Here is a 22,817-nt window from a genome sequence, read left to right on the forward strand (position 1 = left end):
AACGACCTCACCAGATCACCTGAGGGAGGAAACTCAGAAGCCGCAGTACCACTTCCCTCCACCAACAGAAGCTCACAGAGAGAATCAGCCGAAGTACCACTTGTGACCACAAGAGGGAGCTCTGCCACAGAATTCACAACAATACACCTTCTAACTTGTTTTACAGTACCATATTACGGTTGTTATTTTGGTTAGATTTTTTAAAAAATGAGGAAGTCTGGTGGAAGAGCCCGTGGACGGTGGTTGCCAGCTTGTACTGATGGTGGTGGTGGTGCATCTGGTGGTAGTGGCAAAAGCACAATAGCACCTAAGGCTGGAGGTGTTGAGACAGCGTCATCATCTGGCTACACAAGGCCTCGAAGGATCTCTTATTTGGGAGTAGGAAAACAGCTTTTAAGGCCGGAGCAGCAGGAAAAAGTTTTGGCTTTCCTTGCTGACACAGCCTCTAGCTCTTTCACCTCATCTTCAGAAAGTTCCAAATATAAAAGCAGCGAGTCGTCAGTGGATGCTCCTGGTCAGGAACAAAACGTTTCCTTGTGTCCTTCACCCAAACCAAAAGTGAAGGATGCGGCAGACGACACTACAGGTTACTCCATGGAGCTCTTTACACATACAGTTAGGGCCAGAAATATTTGGACAGTGACACAATTTTCGCGAGTTGGGCTCTGCATGCCACCACATTGGATTTGAAATGAAACCTCTACAACAGAATTCAAGTGCAGATTGTAACGTTTAATTTGAAGGGTTGAACAAAAATATCTGATAGAAAATGTAGGAATTGTACACATTTCTTTACAAACACTCCACATTTTAGGAGGTCAAAAGTAATTGGACAAATAAACATAACCCAAACAAAATATTTTTATTTTCAATATTTTGTTGCAAATCCTTTGGAGGCAATCACTGCCTTAAGTCTGGAACCCATGGACATCACCAAACGCTGGGTTTCCTCCTTCTTAATGCTTTGCCAGGCCTTTACAGCCGCAGCCTTCAGGTCTTGCTTGTTTGTGGGTCTTTCCGTCTTAAGTCTGGATTTGAGCAAGTGAAATGCATGCTCAATTGGGTTTAGATCTGGAGATTGACTTGGCCATTGCAGAATGTTCCACTTTTTGGCACTCATGAACTCCTGGGTAGCTTTGGATGTATGCTTGGGGTCATTGTCCATCTGTACTATGAAGCGCCGTCCAATCAACTTTGCAGCATTTGGCTGAATCTGGGCTGAAAGTATATCCCGGTACACTTCAGAATTCATCCGGCTACTCTTGTCTGCTCTTATGTCATCAATAAACACAAGTGACCCAGTGCCATTGAAAGCCATGCATGCCCATGCCATCACGTTGCCTCCACCATGTTTTACAGAGGATGTGGTGTGCCTTGGATCATGTGCCGTTCCCTTTCTTCTCCAAACTTTTTTCTTCCCATCATTCTGGTACAGGTTGATCTTTGTCTCATCTGTCCATAGAATACTTTTCCAGAACTGAGCTGGCTTCTTGAGGTGTTTTTCTGCAAATTTAACTCTGGCCTGTCTATTTTTGGTATTGATGAATGGTTTGCATCTAGATGTTAACCCTTTGTATTTACTGTCATGGAGTCTTCTCTTTACTGTTGACTTAGAGACAGATACACCTACTTCACTGAGAGTGTTCTGGACTTCAGTTGATGTTGTGAACGGGTTCTTCTTCACCAAATTAAGTATGCGGCGATCATCCACCACTGTTGTCATCCGTGGACGCCCAGGCCTTTTTGAGTTCCCAAGCTCACCAGTCAATTCCTTTTTTCTCAGAATGTACCCAACTGTTGATTTTGCTACTCCAAGCATGTCTGCTATCTCTCTGATGGATTTTTTCTTTTTTTTCAGCCTCAGGATGTTCTGCTTCACCTCAATTGAGAGTTCCTTTGACCGCATGTTGTCTGCTCACAGCAACAGCTTCCAAATGCAAAACCACACACCTGGAATCCACCCCTGACCTTTTAACTACTTCATTGATTACAGGTTAACGAGGGAGACGCCTTCAGAGTTAATTGCAGCCCTTAGAGTCCATTGTCCAATTACTTTTGGTCCCTTGAAAAAGAGGACGCTATGCATTACAGAGCTATGATTCCTAAACCCTTTCTCCGATTTGGATGTGGAAACTATCATATTGCAGCTGGGAGTGTGCACTTTCAGCCCATATTATATATATAATTGTATTTCTGAACATGTTTTTGTAAACAGCTAAAATAACAAAACTTGTGTCACTGTCCAAATATTTCTGTCCCTAACTGTACCGTGCCTGGGTTAGAAAGGGAAATTGTTAACTGCCTATTACAAGATGAATCGGACATGGAGTGCACTGATGCACAGCCACAGCTTGATTATTATGCTGTTCCATTGACTCAGATCACTACATTGCCCTCGCAGTGTACTGAACCAGAATCTGACCCTGATGAGACTATGGTGCCCTGTCCCGAACGATATAGCACCTTACACAGTGACACAGAGGAAGGTGCACATGACATTGAAGAGGAGGTGATAGATGACCCAGTTGTTGACCCAGATTGGCAGACATTGGGGGAAGAGGGTGCCGCTGCCAGTAGCTCAGAAGCGGAGGAGGATGATCCGCAGCAGCCATCTACATCGCAACAGCTGTCATCTGGCAGGCCCGTATCAGGCCAAAAACGTTTGTCAAAAACAAAAACAGTTTTAGGACAGCATGGCCATCCGGTGAAAGTAGCACAGCGTGCAATGCCTGAAAAGGTATTCTATAGTAGGAAGAATGTAGTGTGGCAATTTTTTAACCAAGATCCGAATGATCCGTCAAAAGTTATCTGGAAGAAATGCTCAAAGACCTTTAGCATAGGGAAGAATCTTCAAAATTTAAATACAACGTGCATGCTTAGATGTTTAACCAGCATGCACTTGCAAGCCTGAACTAACTACCAAACGTCCCGTACTGTTGGTGCACCTGCTCAGAATGAAGGTAGTCAGCAACGCTACATTGCTTCCCTCACTGTAAGCCCACCGGTTAGGACACCACCAGCAGCAAATGTGGAGGTATCATCGCAAGACCAAAGCTGTCAGGGAATCACAAGGTTCTTGGTAGGAAACACTGTATGTAGGCCAACATCAAGAATACCATCACCAACCCTCTCTCAATCCACCATGTCCACCACCACCCCCGCTAGTTCCACCATATGCAGCTCTCCAGTCCAGCTCGCCCTACAAGAGACTCTTGTTAGGAAAAGAAAGTACTCATCCTCTCATCCGTGTACACAGGATTTCAACATCCACATTGCTAGACTAATCTCGTTAGAGATGATGCCCTACCGGTTGTTTGAAAGCGAAGCTTTCAAAGACCTGATGGCCTACGCAGGACCACGCTATGACCTACCCAGTCGGCACTTCTTTGCGAGAAAAGCCATCCCAGCCCTCCACCAGCATGTCAAAGATCGCATTGTCCATACATTGAGGCAATCAGTTAGTGGAAAGGTGCACCTCACAACAGAAGCATGGACCAGTAGGCATGGCCAAGGATGTTACGTGTCCATCACGGCGCACTGGGTTATTGTGGTGGATGCAGGGTCCACAGGGGACAGCCATAGTGGGACAGTTCTGCCTAGCCCATGGTCTAGGAAACAGTTGGCTGTAGGCGTTCGCCACCCCTTCTCCTCCTCCTCCTCCACAAGCGAAAGCTCGTCCACAGAGCGCAGTCGCACGACCACTCCATCCGCAGCTGCCAGTGTTGCACACGAGGTGTCCCATTATCGAACAGCTAGTGGTAAGCGTCAGCAGGCTGTGTTACAAATGAAGTGTTTGGGCGACAACAGACATACCGCGGAAGTACTGGCCGAGTACTTGCAGCAACAAACTCAGTCATGGCAGGGCAGTGTACATCTTGAGGCAGGCAAGGTAGTCAGTGATAACGGAAGGAATTTTATGGCTGCCATAGCCCTTTCAGAACTAAAACACATACCTTGCCTGGCTTACACCTTGAACCTGGTGGTGCAGTGCTTCCTCAAAACTTATCTGGAGTTACCAGCCCTGCTCCTGAAGGTGCGAAGACTTTTCTCGCACATCCGCCGGTCGCCCGTACACTACAGCCATATGCTGAACCATCAGCGATCGCTGAATCTTCTCCAGCACCGCCTAATAATCAACGTTGCAACAAGGTGGAACTCCACACTGCACATGGTTCAGAGGCTGTGCGAACAGAGGCGTGTTGTAATTAATTTGTGGGAGGATACACATACACGGGCAGGCACTTGGATGGCAGACATGGAGTTGTCTGGTGTGCAGTGGTCGAAGCTACAAGACCTCTGTCAAGTCCTTCAGTGTTTTGAGGAATGCACATGGCTGGTAAGTTCAGACGACACTATCATAAGCATGAAGCATGAGCATCCCACTAATGTGTCTGCTGATGCAAAGTTTGACGCACATTAAGGAGCTGGCATCTGCAGCCGAGGAGGAGGGAAGCCTTGATGACAGTCAGCCATTGTCTGCTCAAGGAACTCTCCTGGACGAGGTGGCGGACGAAGAGGAGGAGGAGGAGGAGGATGATAGAGAGGATGAATATTTATGGGAGGAGGATGCTTCTCAGGGGGCAATAGAAACTGGTGGCGTTGCAAGGTCAGGTACAGGGTTTTTGCGGGACACAAGTGATGTTGATTTGCAAGAAAGTGCTCCTCAACCCAGCACAAGCAGTGAATTGACACCTGGAACATTGGCCCACATGGCTGAGTATGCCTTTCGTGTCTTAAAAAGGGACACCCGCATTATCAAAATGATGACCGATGACGATTACTGGTTGGCCTGCCTCCTGGATCCACGATATAAAGGAAAATTACAAAATATCATGCCACATGAGAACCTTGAACAAATATTGGCTACCAAACAAGCAACTCTTGTAGACTGTTTGGTTCAGACATTCCCAGCACACAGCGGCGGTGATGGTTCTCACATGAGCCGTAGGGGGCAACATGGCAGAGGTGTTAGAGGTGCAGAAATCCAAAGTGGCGTTGGACAGAGGGTTTTATGACCAGGTTGTGGAGTGATTTCGCAATGACCGCTGACACGACAGGTACTGCTGCATCCATTCAAAGTGACAGGAGACAGCATTTGTCCAGTATGGTTACGAACTACTTTTCCTCCCTTATCGATGTTCTCCCTCACAGGTCATTCCCCTTTGATTACTTTGCATCTAAAATAGACACCTGGCCTGAATTGGCAGAATATGCATTACAGGAGCTCGCTTGCCCAGCTGCTAGTGTGCTATCAGAAAGAGTCTTCAGTGCTGCTGGTTCAATACTGACCGAAAAAAAGGAGTTGTCTGGCTACACAGAATGTTGATGATCTAACCTTCATTAAAATGAACCAATCATGGATTTCAAATTATTTTGCCCCACCTTCCCCTGCTGACACGTAGCTTGCCTGAAAAATGTCTTGCTTTTGGCCTCCTCTTACTGACTTCTCCAATTCCTCCATTTGTAGCTGCAGAATATCTACCATAGGCCATTTTTATACCTGCCTAAATGGATTGACTCCCCCCACAGGGCCGTGGTCACCACCTGGCGCAAGCACCTGTGCGAGTGCCGTTTGCCTGGACAGGTGGGTGGGCCCACTCTTGGGCGATGGCACTTGCACAGGGTCCCTCATAGTACCATGAAGTGTCTCTGACGGTGGTGGTGCACAACCACACCATCGTAATATGAGGGGCCCTGTGCCAGTACCGCCGCCCACGAGAGAGTGTTCCCCCCCAGCTCGAACAGTGCTCTACCACTTGCAATACTTACCTCTCCCTGCTCCACCACTGTGCTGTCTATGCTGTTAAATCCTTCAATGGCACTGCCAATACAAATTTGTTTAAATGCTATATGATAGTTAAAATATACAGGGGCCCTGGCCTCCATTTAGACCAGTTAATACTTTGCGCATACTACCACTGTCTGCTACTCAGCAGAGGAGCCCACCCCTGTACCTAGCTATGCCACCTGTTTAATTATGAACAATTTTTTGGCAGACATGTAGCCCACTTTATTATTTGTGCCTACTGGGTCGGCCACTCATTACAGTTGTCCTCCACTGAACAAAGCAATGCCACCTGTTTAGTCCTATTACCAATTTTGAACTGCATTTAGCCTACTTTAGTATTTGGACCTATATTTGTGTTTCCTCCTCATCCTGCCCATTGCCCAGCCACTGTTAGATGAGTCTGCTGGTACATTGACCCAGACCACTACATTTCCCTTGCACTCTACACAGCCAGAATCTGACCCTGCTGAAAGTCAGGTTCCTCTTCCCGCATACTATACCACCTTACACGGGGACACAGAGGAAGCTGCAGATGAAAGTGCAGCTTCCTTCATCAGGTGGGGGGGGGCATACTCGTTGGCGACGTCACTGACACAGGACCCCTCATAGTACGCAAAAGTGTCTCTGCCAGTGGAAGGCACCACCCTCCGTCAAACACACCGCGTTACTATGAGGGGTCCTGTGCCAGTGCCAGTGCCAACGAGTGGGCCCCCCCTGCTTTCTCAAGATCACAGCTCTTGCAAAGTTGAAATACTTACCTCTCCCTGCTCCACCGCCGTGACGTATTCCTCGTTTCCTGGGCCCAAGAAAATCTTGAGCCAGCCATACCCCCCCCCACAACTTTAGCCAAATGACCCCCAATTTTCAATGCCTAACTATTGTTATAAAGTAAATTAAGATTTACAAGCTTAAGTAATAAGAATTGATGTTTTCAACATTAAAATGGGCACTGTAGGTGTTTGCCTGTCCTCCACTCACTGCCGACTTTGATTCCCCATTGACTTACATTGGGTTTCGTGTTTCAGTCGGCCCCCGACTTTTTGCAATAATCGGCCGATTTCACCCGACCTGACTTTTGACAAAGTCGGGTTTCGAGAAACCCGACTCGATCTTAAAAAAGTAAAACTCTATCCACAATCAGTGATGCTTTGGGGAGTCATGTCATCTGCTGGTGTAGGTCCACTGTGTTTTATCAGACCAAAGTCAGCTCAGCCGTCTACCAGGAAATTTTAGAGCACTTCATGCTTCCCTCTGCCGACATGCTTTTTGAAAATGTAAATTTCATTCTCCAGCAGGACTTGGCACCTTTCCACACTGCCAAAAGTACCAATACCTGGTTTACAAACAACAGTTTCACTGTGTTTGATTGGCCAGCAAACTCATCTCATAGAGAATCTATGGGGTATTGTCAAGAGGATGATGAGAGACACCAGACCCCACAATGCAGATGAGCTAAAGGTTGCTATCAAAGCAACCTGGGCTTTCATAACTCCTCAGCAGTGCAACTGGCTGATCGCCTCCATGCCACGCCGCATTGATGCAGTAATTGATACCAAAGGAGCCCCGACCAAGTATTGAGTTAATTTCCTGAACATACATTTCAGTATGCCAACATTTCAGATTTTAAAATCATTTTTTCAAGCTGGTGTTATAAAGTATTCTAATTTATTGAGATAATGACTTTTGGGCTTTCATTGGCTGTAAGCCATAATCATCAACATTAACTGAAATAAACACTTGAAATAGTATACTCTGTTTGTAATGGCTCTACCTAATATATGAGATTCACTTTTCATATTGAAGAACTGAAATAAATTAACTTTTTGATGACATTCCAATTTTGTGAGATGCACCTGTAGTCAACATGGTAAATAACCTCCCAAAAAAACTATTGTAGAATTGCACTTTGGTAAAATCAATGGCACCATTCAAGAGTACAACTCATCCCATATAAAAGAAGCCTATATTGATGGAAAAATAAAAAGTTATGGCTCTTGGAAGAAGGGGAGGAAAAAAACTAAAGCAAAAAAATGGAAAATGGCCATGGTGTGAAGGGGTTAATGAATCGGTCCTATTGTCCTGATTAACAAAGGCGTAAATCCCAGGCGTTTTAGGTTAATAGCAGCACAAATTGAAAATTTCAACAAGATCCACAAGCCACATAATAATATAAACTCTTTCCTAATAGCAGTTGTTGGGTAAGCAAGAATCAGGAAATACCATGGTAAATATAAGCAAGTAAAATGTAATTTTAGTTGTCTTACCTGAGCCAGAAAGTATTGGGAACAACGCCAGAACATGACACTGATACATATGTAATACTATTGAGGTAACAATATAAGCTAGTAGAATGTAATTTTAGTTATCTTACCTGAGCCAGACAGTATTGGGAACAATGCCAGAACATGACACCGATACATATGTAATACTATTGTGGTAACAATTCCCACTGAAATCTACACAAAGCCTCTTGACTTTATTCTCACTTTGCGGCAGGGATATCAGGGCATGTGTACTGTTTTTGTTAAACACTGTCAATCTGAAAGGAAAATTAGGAAGAGAGAAGTGTAATGGTATCAATACATTTCGACAAATATCACTTAGTTGTGATACATTTTAACATTCCATACAGAATATGTTTTGTTTTTTTACAGTGAGTTCCTATTATAGATGAATGCCTTTGCAACCATCCTGATTGTGGCCATTGTTGGGCAAACACCTCCTGAGCGTGTGTCCCTGACAATAGGCATAAACGTAATGTGTACCTAGCCTAGCGTCCTGCCACTGCAGGAGCAGATATTAGCTGATTATCGGGAATCAGTGGCTTACCATCATATGGCTGGTATAAGGCCCATAAGTGGTAGGAGGCCCAGAGTCGGCACCACGCCCAGATTTAATTGAAAGCAATGATGGAACAAAGCTCTTTTTTACATCATTTCCCTATGCGATTGAGGTCTGATGCAAAAGTGCAGCATGTGCGATGATATCACGTATTGTGTCCGCTGTGCGGAGTTACAGCGCGCACACTACAGAGACCCGATAATCGGGGAAACGGGGACAGGTGAGTAGTTTTCTGTCTTTTTATAAATAAATTATTAAATTATACTTTTTGGGGTGATCATCATTTGCGGATGCCATTTATACTATTTGGGGGGCTATGCAGGGGCCATTATACTGTTTCAGGGGCTATGTAGGGTTTATTATAATTTTTAGAGGGCTATGCAAGGGCCATTATACTGTCTGGAGGGTTAAGTGGGGAGCATGCTAATGTGTGTGGGTCATTATATGGTGTGAGGGGCTATTGTAATGTGCAGGGGGCCATTACACTGTGTGAAACCATTATACTGTATGCGGGCCATTATACTGTGTAAAGGGCTCTGTGAGGGCCATTATGTGGTGTGGGGAGCTATTATACACTGTGCGGATCACTGTGTTGGGGCTATAATACACTGGGGGACATTATATTGTGTCGAGGGCTCTATGGGGCCATAATTGTGTATAGAGTGCTTTGTGGAGGCTCTCATGTTGTGTGGAGGGCTGTGGAGTTCTCATACTTTGTGGAAGGACAGTGTCAAGGCATACTAAGTGTGAGAGACTGTGGGAGCCATCAAACTGTATTGTGGTCACTGTTATGAAATCATACTTTATAGTTGGGAGTGGGGAAGGTATTGTGGGTTCATCATACTGTGTGTGGAGGGCACTGTGGAGGAATTCTCTGTGGGGGTACTTTTGTTGGCATCATACTTTGTGAGGTCCATGGCAGGGGTATCCTGAGTGCACGTGAACAATTAGAGGCTACAATAAGAGCAAAATTACCTTGTAAGGATGGTAAAATTGTAATATACTGTATGCTCTTTTCTGACCCCGACAAATATATACATTTTTTTGAGGGGTTGGGGGAGGCAATTATGACTCTTAAAGCAAACCTGTAAGCAAGATTTTCAAAACAATATTATTCTATATATTATGTAAAATAGGAGCCAGGGTCACTGAAGGATCAGTAACCTGTCATATGTCCATAAAGATGCATATGCAAGCAGAGCACCACATAAAGACCCCCCCACATATACAGGCCGGCCCGGAGCACGAGAATCTCATTTACTGAAAACTACAAATACAGATTAAACAACAACCACAAGATGGATTTCATCAACCCAGGTATCATTATAATCAGTATAACAGAGTACAACAAACGTAGAGTAGGACTGCCCCATTATGAGATTGCCGTGACGTGGCGGGGTAGCTCAAAGAATTGATCAGTTGTTTGCTAAATGTCTCATTTTGAAATACAGTTAGAAATCAATATGTGCATTTGCACTTTATGTATTGCGTTCTGACCATAGGCAGCGCTGGCTTCTCCCCTTTCTTGCTTCGATATTGGTTCCGTGGCTGAACACCACTGTAGCCGTGCGCGCCTGGTCACATGCGCCATTCTTTCTGTGTTTCCTGTGATTGATAGGCTGCTGTACACACATACAGCAGCCCTGCCCTGCCCTAGGCTCTGTTTAATTATGCACCTGTGTCTCAGCCTGTCTCACCCTTTATCTGTGGTGCTGGCTGGGCAGTGTGGAGGTTGGACCTGAAATGTCTGTCTGGACCTGGTCAACCTTTATCCTTACCTGCCCCTCTGACGCCATGGGAGTAATTCAGAAATGCTCCAGGTACAGCCTGCATTTAATGTGGTCTTGCTTTTAATTTATTAAGGAGGCCTTTATGGTACAGCGAATATAAAAAACGTAGAGTAGTACTGCCCCATTATGAGATTGCCGTGACGTGGCAGGGTAATGCAGCGCCCCAGAGACCTGGTCGTTGCAGTATGACACTCTGCCACTAAGGGGAGTGATGGTACGTCTGATGGCACTGAAGGAATTCTCCTGACCAGGTATCACCAGAACACATTACACTTCACACTCTGGCCACTAGGGGGAGAAAAAGGCTTTATTTATTGGGCCACTCCTCACACTGGTAAAACTAGGGGCTGGGGAGGAAGTTAGTCAGAAGCTGACTGGGTTGGATTCAGGCAACATCCCGTGGCAGGGGGTGTTGCAGGGAGAAGGCACAGGGGGGTCCCTGTCAGGCGTGGGAACCTGGCAGGTGCCTAGAGAACAGAACGTTACGGAACCGCACCTGCACTACCTTGCGGCAGTATCCTAAGAAAGAGATAAGAAAGGAAGGATATTGTGGAACAGTGTAAACGAGATCAAGCAAAAAGGAGTACCAGTAGGAGTCGTGCCGTGAGACCGAGGCAACATCCTACTGAGGCGTGTAGCCGGTGGCCGGAACACCGCGGGAGTAACTGACTTCAGGCCTTACTTCAAACTCCGCAGGGCAGTTAATTATAGGTTGGCTGTCTACCTTAAATTTCCTAAGAAGACATAGGGGGCAACATTGGGAGAGGGGCGTCTCTAGGGTCCCGGAAGACCTCCAAGCCTTCCCGTCATATGGGTGCGTCCTAGCCAAAACATACCTGGGGGACGAGAAACTAGCAACATCTGGAACTAGAGAGAGAGAGAGAGCTGTAGAGAACGAACAAACGAGAACAGCAGTTGTGAGGACTATCCCGAATGCTCAGCAGGGTAGGACTACAACACACAGGCGCTAGTGGTGGGCAACGATTTCCATCTGCGAGGGAAACTCTGGAAGTGCCCATCAGACCGGCCTGTCTCTGATAGCCCTGTTAAACGTGCTCTGGATTGAGGATCTTGAAGTCTTCAGTAAAGAGGTAAAGAGACTGCAACCTTGTGTCCTCGTTATTGCCTGCACCTCACACCATCACCATCCACCTTACTGGGAAGCCCTGGGGACATACTTCACCTGTGGGAAGGTATACCATCCAGCTGCAATTCCATCACGCCAGCGGACCCCGCAGCAGCGTCGGTCACCCTGACCGAACACCACAGGTGGCGTCACAAACTCCTGATAAACTGTACCACCTTTATTGGACGCCCCTTAGCAGGGTCGCGAACCAGGTCTAGCCACCGTGACAGCATCAGAACCGAACCAGAGAGGCCCGGTACCGAAACGCATGGCCCTGTGTCTGGGGGCGCTCCAGTAGCTCAAAGAATTGATCAATTGTTTGCTAAATGTCTCATTTTGAAATACAGTTAGAAATCAATATGTGCACTTGAACTTTATGTATTGCGTTCTGACCATAGGCAGCGCTGGCTTCTCCCCTTTCTTGCATCATTATAATCAGTATAACAGTGCCAACCTGATAGTGTCTGTAGTTTACTTAGCAAAATCCTAATGAGAGGTTGGCTTTAAAATCAGTATGTTAGATCCAGACAACCCCTTTCATCACTGCTTTTTTCTCAAGCTGAAAAGTTGCATTTGAAATCAATAACGTACTCCCATTTTATACAATTTAATTGGTGCGCTGCTTATCTTCATTATATTTTAGAAAGCTCATCAATCTCAACATGGACAATTTTTATTTATATTGATGAAACTGCCATTGATAGTTTTGAAGGTAGGGAGTGAGACTCACTATTTTACCAGTGTTCATTACTCTTTAGAAACTTCATATTTCATTAGTTGTTCATGAGAATCTTTAGATCATGCTATACCATGCATTCATAGCAAAGCTGATGATAAAATAGTTGAGATGTGCTACAAGGCTGTCAGGGCAATGAGGAAGCCATGAGAGAGTTTGGAGATGTTTTACTAGACAGAGTCATAAGTGCATCTATTTTTTATTAATTAGACAGTTATTAGGTACAAATGCAGCAGGTATCAGAGGGATCTTTGGCATAGCAAATTTGAGCGGTGTTAAAACCCACGTGTTTGCTGTTTTATTAGACAGGGATATAGGGTGCATCTGAGCATGCTCGGCCAACAGCATTGGAACTAATGAAATAAGAATGCATTTGCAAAAGTGTGAGCTGGTCATGATTATTGGGGTGGCAGCTACATCTCATGCAGATTTAAAAATGGTTAAATTCATTACTTCTGTATGTACATAAAACTGGAGACCACATTATCACTCTTTTAATCTAATAAAAATGATCACCCCTCAAACCCCTCCCACTTTCATTGCAAACATAAAGTACAATGTCAACAAAAGTGCCCCCCAAACACTGTATGATACATCCACAGTGAATTCCTCCACAGTGTTCTTCACACGCCAGTATGATGACCCTACCATACCCCACCTCAACTCCCCAGACAAAGTGTGTAACTTCAATACAATATTAAAATAAATAAGGCAGCACTTTGTGTACAGAGTGCTGCCCTATTTATTTGATTGTATATGAGTTGGTGACTCTAGGTTAGCACCTGTTCACACCTAGTCTATGTTTGGATGTGACAGTTAGTTTTTTTAAATTTGTATTCAATACAGTATTGTCACGGTTCCATAACTCAGTGTGATACAGTCACTGACAGCACGGCCATCCAATCTAATAGAGTGGTGTGCTGAACTGTCAGTGTGTTGATTGACAGCACGACTATCGAATCTGATACTGGGACGCATCGACTGTCTCCAAGTGTTCATTGTCCCAAGTGATTCAAGTGATTGCCATGCTAATTAACTGAGCTGTTTCTCTCAGACCTTTGCCAGACATACATTCAGCTAGTGAAGTTTGTGCTTCCTATGCTTTTAGTTCGGTATGCTTGATCTTTTGCTGCCTGACCTTGGACTTCACTCTGACCATTCGTCTGTTTAACCCCTTCTGCACTGATTTGTTATCCTCCTCGTATTCTGACCTCGGAACAATACCTGACCACTTTTTTGTCTCTTCCATCTGTATATGATGTACCCTCCTGGCTTTTGACCTTGGCCTCCTTGACTATTCTGACTCATGTCTTGGCCTTAAGAAGTGGCTAGCGTCATAAGTATGATCCCTCAACCGCGACCTCTACATAGCCCTCCATGCAATATAATGGGCCTACATATTGTATAATGGACACACACCTGACCACACTGTATAATGGCCCCCACTAGCCCTCCAACCAGCATAATGGCTCCATCTCAGTACGATGGACGTCATAAAATCCTTCATACTATATAATTACTTGCATAGAGTATAATGTTCCCCAAATAGCCTTCCATAAAGTATAAAGGCTCCCACATAGCCCTCCAAATATTATATGAGCTCCCATATTGCCCTCTATATAGTATAATGCTCTCCTCATAGTCTTTCATATAGTAGCATGCATTATATAGTAATCTAAATAGTATAAGGCACCACCATAGTCCTCCATATAGTAGAATGCACTCCCCATAGTCCATACAGTATAAAGCTATCCTTGTAGTCCCACAGAAGTTGTTCAGGTAGTGTATCTAATCAAGGATGGCACATCAACGTGAGCTATGGCAAGAAGGGTATCTGTGTCTATCAGCACAGTGTTCAGAGCATGGAGCAGATACCAGGAGACAAGCCAGTACACCAGGAGAAATGGAGGGGGCCGTAAGAGGGCAACAACCCAGCAGCAGGACCGCTACCTTCTCCTTTGTGCAAGGAGGAATAGAAGAAGCAGTGCCAGAGCCCTGAAAAATGAGCTCCAGCATTCTACTAACATTCATGTGTCTGCTCAAACTGTCAAAAACAGACATCATGAGGGTGATATGAGGGCTCAGTGTCCACAATTGGGTGTTGTGCTTACAGCCCAACACCATGCAGTGCAATTGCCATTTGCCAGAAGACACCAAGATTGGCAGATTTGACATTGACGTTCTGTGCTCTTTACGAATGAGAGAAGGTTCACACATGTGACAGACATATCAGAGTCTGGAGACACCATGGAGAACGTTCTGCTGCTGTAACAATCTCCAGCATGACTGGTCAGTAATGGTTTGAAGAAGCAGTTCTTTGGAGGGTTGCTCAACCCTCAATATGCTAGCCAGAGGTACTCTGATGCCATTAGGTACCAGGATATTCTCAGACCATTGTGAGACCATATACAGGTACACTGGGCCATGGGTTTCTTCTGATGCATGACAATGCTAGACCTCATGTGGCTGAAGTGTATCAGCAGTTTCTGCATGATAAGGGCATTGATGTTAGGGTACCGTCACACAGTGCCATTTTGATCGCTACGACGGTACGATTCGTGACGTTCCAGCGATATCCATACGATATCGCTGTGTCTGACACGCAGCAGCGATCAGGGATCCTGCTGAGAATCGTACGTCGTAGCAGATCGTTTGGAACTTTCTTTCGTTGCTGGATCTCCCGCTGTCATCGCTGGATCGGTGTGTGTGACACCGATCCAGCGATGCGTTCGCTTGTAACCAGGGTAAACATCGCTGTGCTCACAGCCAGAGCAGAGAAGCAGAGCGCCGGGGACAGACAGCCGAAGGTAAGTATGAAGCGTTTGTTCTTTTTACTTTTAGGATGGTAACCAGGGTAAACATCGGGTTACTAAGCATGGCCCTGCACTTAGTAACCCGATGTTTACCCTGGTTACCGGCATCGTTGGTCGCTGGAGAGCTGTCTGTGTGACAGCTCTCCAGCGACCACACAACGACTTACCAACGATCACGGCCAGGTCGTATCGCTGCTCGTGATCGTTGGTAAATCGTATAGTGTAACGGTACCCTTATGGACTGGCCTGCCCGTTCCCCAGGCCTGATTCCAACTGAACACATCTGGGACATCATGGATTGTTCCATTCACCAATCTCATTACACCACAGACTCTCCAGGAGTCGATTAATGATTTAATCCACATCTGGGAGGAGATCCCTCAGGACAACATCCCTCATCAGGAGCATGCCCAGGCATTGTGGGGAGGTCATACAGGCATGTGGAGGCCAAAAACACTACTGCGCATCATCTCCTTGTCTAGAGGCATTTCCACCAAAGTAGGATCAGCCTGTAATTTGATTTTCCACTTATTTGCAACTGGAACATTTTATTAAGTGATATTTTAGTGTTACCTTTATGGATTGAGCAGTATAATTGATCACCTATCAACTAGCAACAATTCTGTCTCTCACTGCCCTGTTAGTTTTTCTTTAAGAAGCCCTTATACTCTCCATTCAATACCTGTATTTGCACAAATCTAAACTAGTTACCTGCATAAAAGACACATATCCACATGCTCAATCAATCACACTACAACCTCTCCAACATTGTCAAGACCAAAGAGATGTCTAAAGACACCAGGGACAAATTGTAGACCTGCACAAGGCTGAGATGGTCTACAGGAGAATAGACAAGCTTGATGAGAAAAGAACAATTGTTGGCACAATTTTTAGAAAATGGAAGAAACACAAAATTACTGTCAATCCTCCTCGGCCTGGGGCTCCATGCAAGAACTCACCTTGTGGGTAAGGATGATTCAGTGATATATCAGGAATCAGCCCAGAACTACATAGAAGGATCTGGTCAATTACCTGAAGAGAGCTGGAACCACAGTCTCAAACATTACCATTAGTAACACACTATGCTGTCACGGATTAAAATCCAGCAGGGAACGCAAGGTCCTCCTGCTCATGCCAGCACATGTCAAGACCTCTTTGAAGTTCGCCCATGACCATATGGATGACCAGAGGAGGCATGGGAGAAAGTCATGTCGTCAGATGAGACCAAAATAGATCTTTTTGATATCAACTTCACTCGCCATGTTTGGAGGAAGAAGCAGGATGAGTACAACCCCAATAACACTGTCCCAATCATCAAGCAAGGTGGGGGTGCTTTTTTGAAAAGGAGACAGGATGACTGCACTGTATTGAAGAGAGGATGGATGGGGTCATGTATCACAAGATTTTGGCCAACAACCTCCCTCCATCAGTAAGAGCATTGAAAATAGGTTGTAGCTGGGTCTTCCCGCATTACAGTGACCTGAAACACAGAGCCAGGGAAACTAAGGAGTGGCTCCATATTTCAAGGGTCTGGAGTGGCCTAGCCAGTCTCCAGACCTTAACCCAATAAAAAATCTTTGGAGGAAGATGAAATTCAATGTTGCCCAGCAACAGCCCTGAAACCTGAAAGATCTGGAGAAGATTTATATGGAGGATTGGGCCAATATCCTTGCTGCAGTGTGTGCAAACTTGGTGAGGAACTACAGGAAATGTCTAATTTTGTAATTGAAAATGAAGGTTTCTGTACCAAATATGAAGTTCTCTTTTTCTATTGTATCAAATACTTATTTCATGCAATAAAATGGAAATTAATTATGTAAAAATCATATAATGTGAGTTTCTGGATTTGTTTTTAAGATTTTGTCTCTCACAGTTGAAGCGCAGCTACGATAAAAATTACAGACCTCTCCATTCATTGTAGATAGGAAAACTTACAAAATCGGCAATATATCAAATACTTATTTTCCTCACTTTATATAATTTTCAGACTAAGCTGTTGTGTATGTACATAAGGAATAACAGTATTTCTGGCCATTATATGATTTGTATATTGCAATTTCCAGGAGTTCTGTACTAGCTACTATGATGTTTCCCATACACAGTGCATCGAGTGTTGTACGATGAAGCATCACATAGTAGTCAGCCCAGTGTTACTCTATGGGCCAGCTCAGATCTGTGATTATTTTCTCATGCCAAGTCAAGACTCCGCTCACTTGAACCCATATATGTGTATGGGTGTGAGTGAAACAAATCACAGCACTATGATATCACCCAAGTGTGGTGCGACATACGTTGATACCAGCAGCAGAGGGGATGGAGAAATTAAACTCTCTGTCACCTCTGAAGCTGTGCTCCGATCCTCTCGGTGTGTGAGGATTGGAGCACAGTAGTGTTGACACTCAACTCCCGTTCGCAGTGCAGCATCCCAGGGTCCTGGTCGTTGCAGTAATATCATTCTCCTCTAGGGGGAGTGATGTTATGTTTGGAGGCAATAAAGGAGATCTCTTTACCAGTTAACACCAACACACAACACAATTCATACTCCAGTCCACCAGGGGGAGCTATGCTCCTATTTATTAGGGCACTCTTCACAATTAGGTAAAACTGGTGGTCTGGAGAGGAAGTGAGGCAGATGCTATCTGAGTTTCGCTCAGGAAGTTGCTGGCTGAGCTTCGGCACAGGTAGATGGTCCCTGACAGGGGTGGGATCCTGTCAGAGGCCTAGACAGAAGGCAACAGAGCTGCGCCTGCCCCAGGTGCGGCAGCTTCCAGAAAGAGACATTGAAGGAGAACTGTATTGTAGAGAGTGAGAAGTCATAGCAAAAGGAGAGGAAACCAGAAGGAGTTCTGCCCTACACAGGCTGCCTCCTACTGAGGCGTAGGATCCCGGTAGCCGGAACACCGAGGGAGCAACAGTTCTTTATGCCTTGCTCCAGAGATCGGCAGGAGAGCTAATTCCACGTTACCTGCCCGCCCTATACCCAGGAGGCAAGGTGGCACCCATGAGCGGCTGAGGCATGATAGAGTCATTGTAAAAAGCCTCACGCCACCGGTCATACAGGTTTTGTTATGATCAGGTGACCTTGGAGCAGCATGAAAACTTTCACTGGAGTAGGTGGTAACTATACTCACCGCAAACCCTGATCTTAACACCGCAACTAGAAGTAGCCGTGGGGTGTGCCTAACAAAACCTAGACACCTCGACACAGCCGGAGGACTAAATTCCCCTATAGATGGAAATAGGAATTCTACCTTGCCTCAGAGCAGAGCCCCAAAGAATAGGCAGCCCCCCACAAATAATGACGGTGAGTAGTAGAGGAAAAGACACACGCAGGCAGGAAACAAGATTTATCAAAAGAGGCCACACTAGCTAAATAGGAAAGGATAGGACAGGATACTAAGCGGTCAGTATTAAAAATCCTTCCAAAAAATATCCACAGCAGAAAATACAAAAACTCCACCATCTAACTAAAGATGTGGAGCATATATCTGCAACTCCAGAGAATCCATCAAGACTGAGAAAACACTGACACAGTCTAAGCTGGACAAGAGAAATACAAATGAATAGCACAGAATATAAGCACGTCAATGTTTCTTGGGAAGTGTTGGATCTCTTTCTGGCTTCTCCTGCTTAGCTGCCAATTGGCAAGGACTAATGAATCCTGCACACCTAAATATCCCAGTCAGAACTGCAATCAGCAGATACACCTGGCCAGAACTGCGACTCAGAGACAACTGCATTCCCACTTACAACCACTGGAGGGAACCCAAAAGCAGAATTCACAACAGGGTTTGTCCTATCCATCTGGGGGACAGAGAGAGACACGACATCTAGAACATCTTCAATAGTTGTGAGGACCTTATGAGAGGCTCAGCAGTAAGGTACTACAACACCCAGGCACTAGAGGAAGGCTACTGATTTCCACCTGGATAAGGGGACTCTGGATTTGCCTCCGAACCGGCCGGACTCTGCCTGCCCTGTGATCTGGTGCTCTGGACTGTGGATGCTGAAGTCTTCAGTAAAAAGGTAAAGAGACTGCAACCTTGTGTCCTCGTTACTCACTGCGCCCCACACCATACACCATCTACCCAATGGAAAGCCCTGGGGACACACTTCACCTGTGGGAAGATATACCGACTAGCTGCCATAACATCACCCCAGCGGACTCCTAAGCAGCATCGGTCACCCTGACCGAATACCACAGGTGGCGTCAGGAACTTTTGCCCTTTAAAGACCTTTCCCTCTTTTACACGGACATCCCGAGGGCCACGGACCGGGTCAGCCACCGTGACATCCCCCTTGAGAACCGAAGGACCCGGTACCGAGTACCCCTAGCCCTACGGGGGTGAAAGTATAAGAGCAGGAGCCGAGTGTCATATTCATATCGCATCCGATACTCTCGCTTCAGATACTATACCCTGGTGTGATTCCAGCCTTACTTGAAGACGCAGTATCAACTAAGTGTCTGGGTCTTTCTTCCTCTGCAGCTGCTCTTCCTCCCCTTCTCTATAGACTTCAATAGGCAGTAACTGTTACATGATTTCTCAATGAAACCTCTCTAGTTCATGTGTGCAGAATGTAAAGTGAATTCATTAGTGCTATATGCAAGAGGAAAGGAGTTCAATAGGTTGACAAGTGGGCAATTCAAAGGTATCTTCTGTTGTACTTCTACTTGACTGATAAAATTCTTAAAGAAACTCTCCCACTAACTTTTTTTTTCATTAAATTTGTATGTACATGCATGTAATGTACTGTCTGTGTATTAATATATTAATCTACCGCTGTTTTCTTTGGTGTCCATCGCCGTTCTGCTCTGCTTCTCTGTGATGTGACCGCTCTGCAGACTCTTTTAGGTCACAGTGCACTCTGCGTGACCTAGGAATCGATTTTACAATAAAATCCTATGGAGCATCTCAGAACAAGGCAATATAGGATTTCATATGTAAAATCGACTTCCAGCCCACGTATAGAGTATGGAATGAACTGGCTAGTTGCAATTGCGCTGATGTCTCTCAGAAGAACAGAAGAACTGTGTTGGATTCTGGAGAAGGCAGCGGTAGATAAATATATTAATACACTCACTATATTACAAGCATGTACACACATTTAAATGTATAAAAAAGTTAGTGGGAGTGATTCTTGAAATGATAGCTACTTTAGAAACAGGCCTCATGCAGAGACATACTTACACTTCAGGTTTGCAGCTGCTGGTATCAAATAAAAGTACCCTTTTCAGATCCTGCAAATTTTCACCACTAATAAAGATATTTTTCATGCCTGCTGAAGAAACCCTGTCAACTGCCATGTTTTTAATATTGATCTGGAAGAGAGAAGAGTAAAGATAGTATTAAGTTAATATAGTGATGGAATGTTCACATGTAGTTTTTGATACAAATATTTCTGCATGCAATATGCCTGGAAAACAGCAGCAGACATTCCACATATTTGTATGATTTCTGTCCATTTTTATGCATTTTTGTGCTTTTTCCTGCTGATAAGTTTGGTTGGTATGGGTTGGGTAAAAACTGCAGTAAAACACTGAAAGAATTGATGTAGTGGTTGCATTTATGCACATTTATTCTAAGTACATTTTTCAAAGTAAATTGCAGTTAATCATGGCAGAATCTAACACTCATATCTTTTCTCTTCATACAGGTATATAGCTCATTCAACTACTGCATAGATCCTGCATGTCTTCAGTCATTTCTACTTCATGTCTGCAAGCATATCTAATGGTATATAGCTCATTCATCTTACTCTGCTGGTCCCTTAATGCTGTGATGTCATGTAACTTTCTCAAAGGGGTTTATGATCCATGTAGGCCTGCAACCTTTTTTATTTGTCACTACATTTATTGTCTCCTGCTGTTTTAAATTAGTTGATTGATTGCTAATGAGGTAAAATACTGATACATCTTAGAGCAAGACTACTATATATTCAGACATAGCTTGGGATTGCATTTATGTACATTTATTATAAGTACATGTTTCAAAGTACCTTATCTTTATTTTTTATTTTAATTTTTTTATATAGCGCTAACATATTCCGCAGCGCTTTACAGTTTTTGCACACATTATCATCACTGTCCCCGATGGGGCTCACAATCTAGAATCCCTATCAGTATGTCTTTAGAATGTGGGAGGAAACCGGAGTACACGGAGGAAACCCACGCAAACATGGGGAGAACATACAAACTCTTTGCAGATGTTGTCCTGGGTGGGATTAGAACCCAGGACCCCAGCGCTGCAATGCTAACCACTGTGCCACCGTGCTGCCCTTACCTTGCAGTTAATCATGGCATTTAGACAGGGCATGAGACAGGTAAGACATTTAAACAAACCTATTCCCAGTACATTTGGATTGCAACAAATATTCACTCTATGCATTTGTATAATTTATATCATGGCTGCTGCATTCACTCACATACATTGTCCTTGCATTAACTCTTTAAACTCCATCCATATCGGCCTCTTAGTCCTTCACTCTCCTATGTAGAGCACTCACGCTCTTTTCACATTGCTAAGTTGCACAGATCCATTCATTCCCACCATCCAACACAAGAGACGCTCTCACAAATCACTTAACCATCTACTCACTCTTTCTATCCTCTTTCACCTAGTCGCAGGAGATATCTCTCCCAACCCCGGCCCCTCATGTTATAGTAAGTCACACCCCTCAACTACTACACTCAGAAACCCCTCAAATATCATTAATATTCCATGCATGCCTTCTGTCTCTTTTAATTGTGCTCTTTGGAATTCACACTCAGTGTGTAATAAACTTTCCTTCATCCATGACTTCTTCCTTTCTGATTCTCTTAACCTTCTGGCTCTTACTCAGACCGATGCTGCTGCTCTCTCATATGGTGAATTACATTTCTCTCATATTCCAAGATCGAACAGCAGAACAGGTGGAGGAGTTGATCTGCTCCTATCACCCAAATGTACCTTTCAGGTTATCCGTCAAGTACCCTCACTTGTCTTCACTTCTTTTGAGGTCCATGCTATCAGACTCTACATCCCCTTCTCCATGTGAGCAGTGGAATGCCCGTCAGGGCCACGGGGTACTCGGTACCAGGTCCAGTACTAAAAGGGATGTGTCACAGAGGCGGTGACCCAGTCCATGGCCCTGGGCACCCATGTAAAAGGTAAGGTCTTTAAAGGGGTGTTTAAAAATAATAAGAGCTTGTGACGCCACCTGTGGTATTCGGTCAGGGATGACCGACGTTGCTTAAAGGGGACCGCTGGGGTGATGTTATGGCAGCTGGGATGGTATGGCTTCCCACAGGTGAAGCTCCCGGTGTAGTAGGGATAGGTGGTAAGTGGTGTAGAAAAAAACAGAGGACACAGGTTTGCAGGCTCTTTACCTCTTTACTGAAGGGTTCAGGCAGCCTCAGTCCAGGGTACCGGTACACAGGTGCTGCTATGGTCTGGCCAGCTTGGATGCAAATCTGGAGTCCCCCTTATCAGATGGGGTTGAAGCCTTCCCTCTAGCTCTGTGGTGTAGCCCCTTGCTGCCTTAGGCCTCACACAAGGTCCTCACGTTTTCTCTCTGTCCCCCTTTAAGTAGGACACTAACCCATACAACAGGTAACTCGAGCCTTTAAAGTGCTGCACCGCTTTGAGAGAATGGGGTTCTTGCCAGTCCATCACAGCCTGTAGCTTGGCAGGATCCATAGCCAATCCCTGGGCAGAGATGATATAGCCAAGGAAAGGCAAGGACT

The 22,817-nt window shown here is 44.9% G+C and overlaps 1 protein-coding gene across 1 annotated transcript in view; it reads right to left on the bottom strand.

Annotated features, from left to right (window-relative positions):
* The window catches only part of PLXNC1 (plexin C1), a 374,777-nt gene that overhangs the window by 209,410 nt on the left and 142,550 nt on the right, over nt 1–22,817 (bottom strand). Inside the window, exons 10-11 of the mRNA XM_069764349.1 lie at nt 20,284–20,414; nt 8,160–8,327 (exon numbers count right to left, since the gene is read on the bottom strand). Of these exons, the coding sequence (XP_069620450.1) occupies nt 8,160–8,327; nt 20,284–20,414 (299 nt within the window). The remainder of the gene's footprint in view (nt 1–8,159; nt 8,328–20,283; nt 20,415–22,817) is intronic.

The sequence above is a fragment of the Ranitomeya imitator genome, chromosome 4 (genome assembly GCF_032444005.1).
Source record: "Ranitomeya imitator isolate aRanImi1 chromosome 4, aRanImi1.pri, whole genome shotgun sequence".
Classification (NCBI taxonomy): domain Eukaryota; kingdom Metazoa; phylum Chordata; class Amphibia; order Anura; family Dendrobatidae; genus Ranitomeya; species Ranitomeya imitator.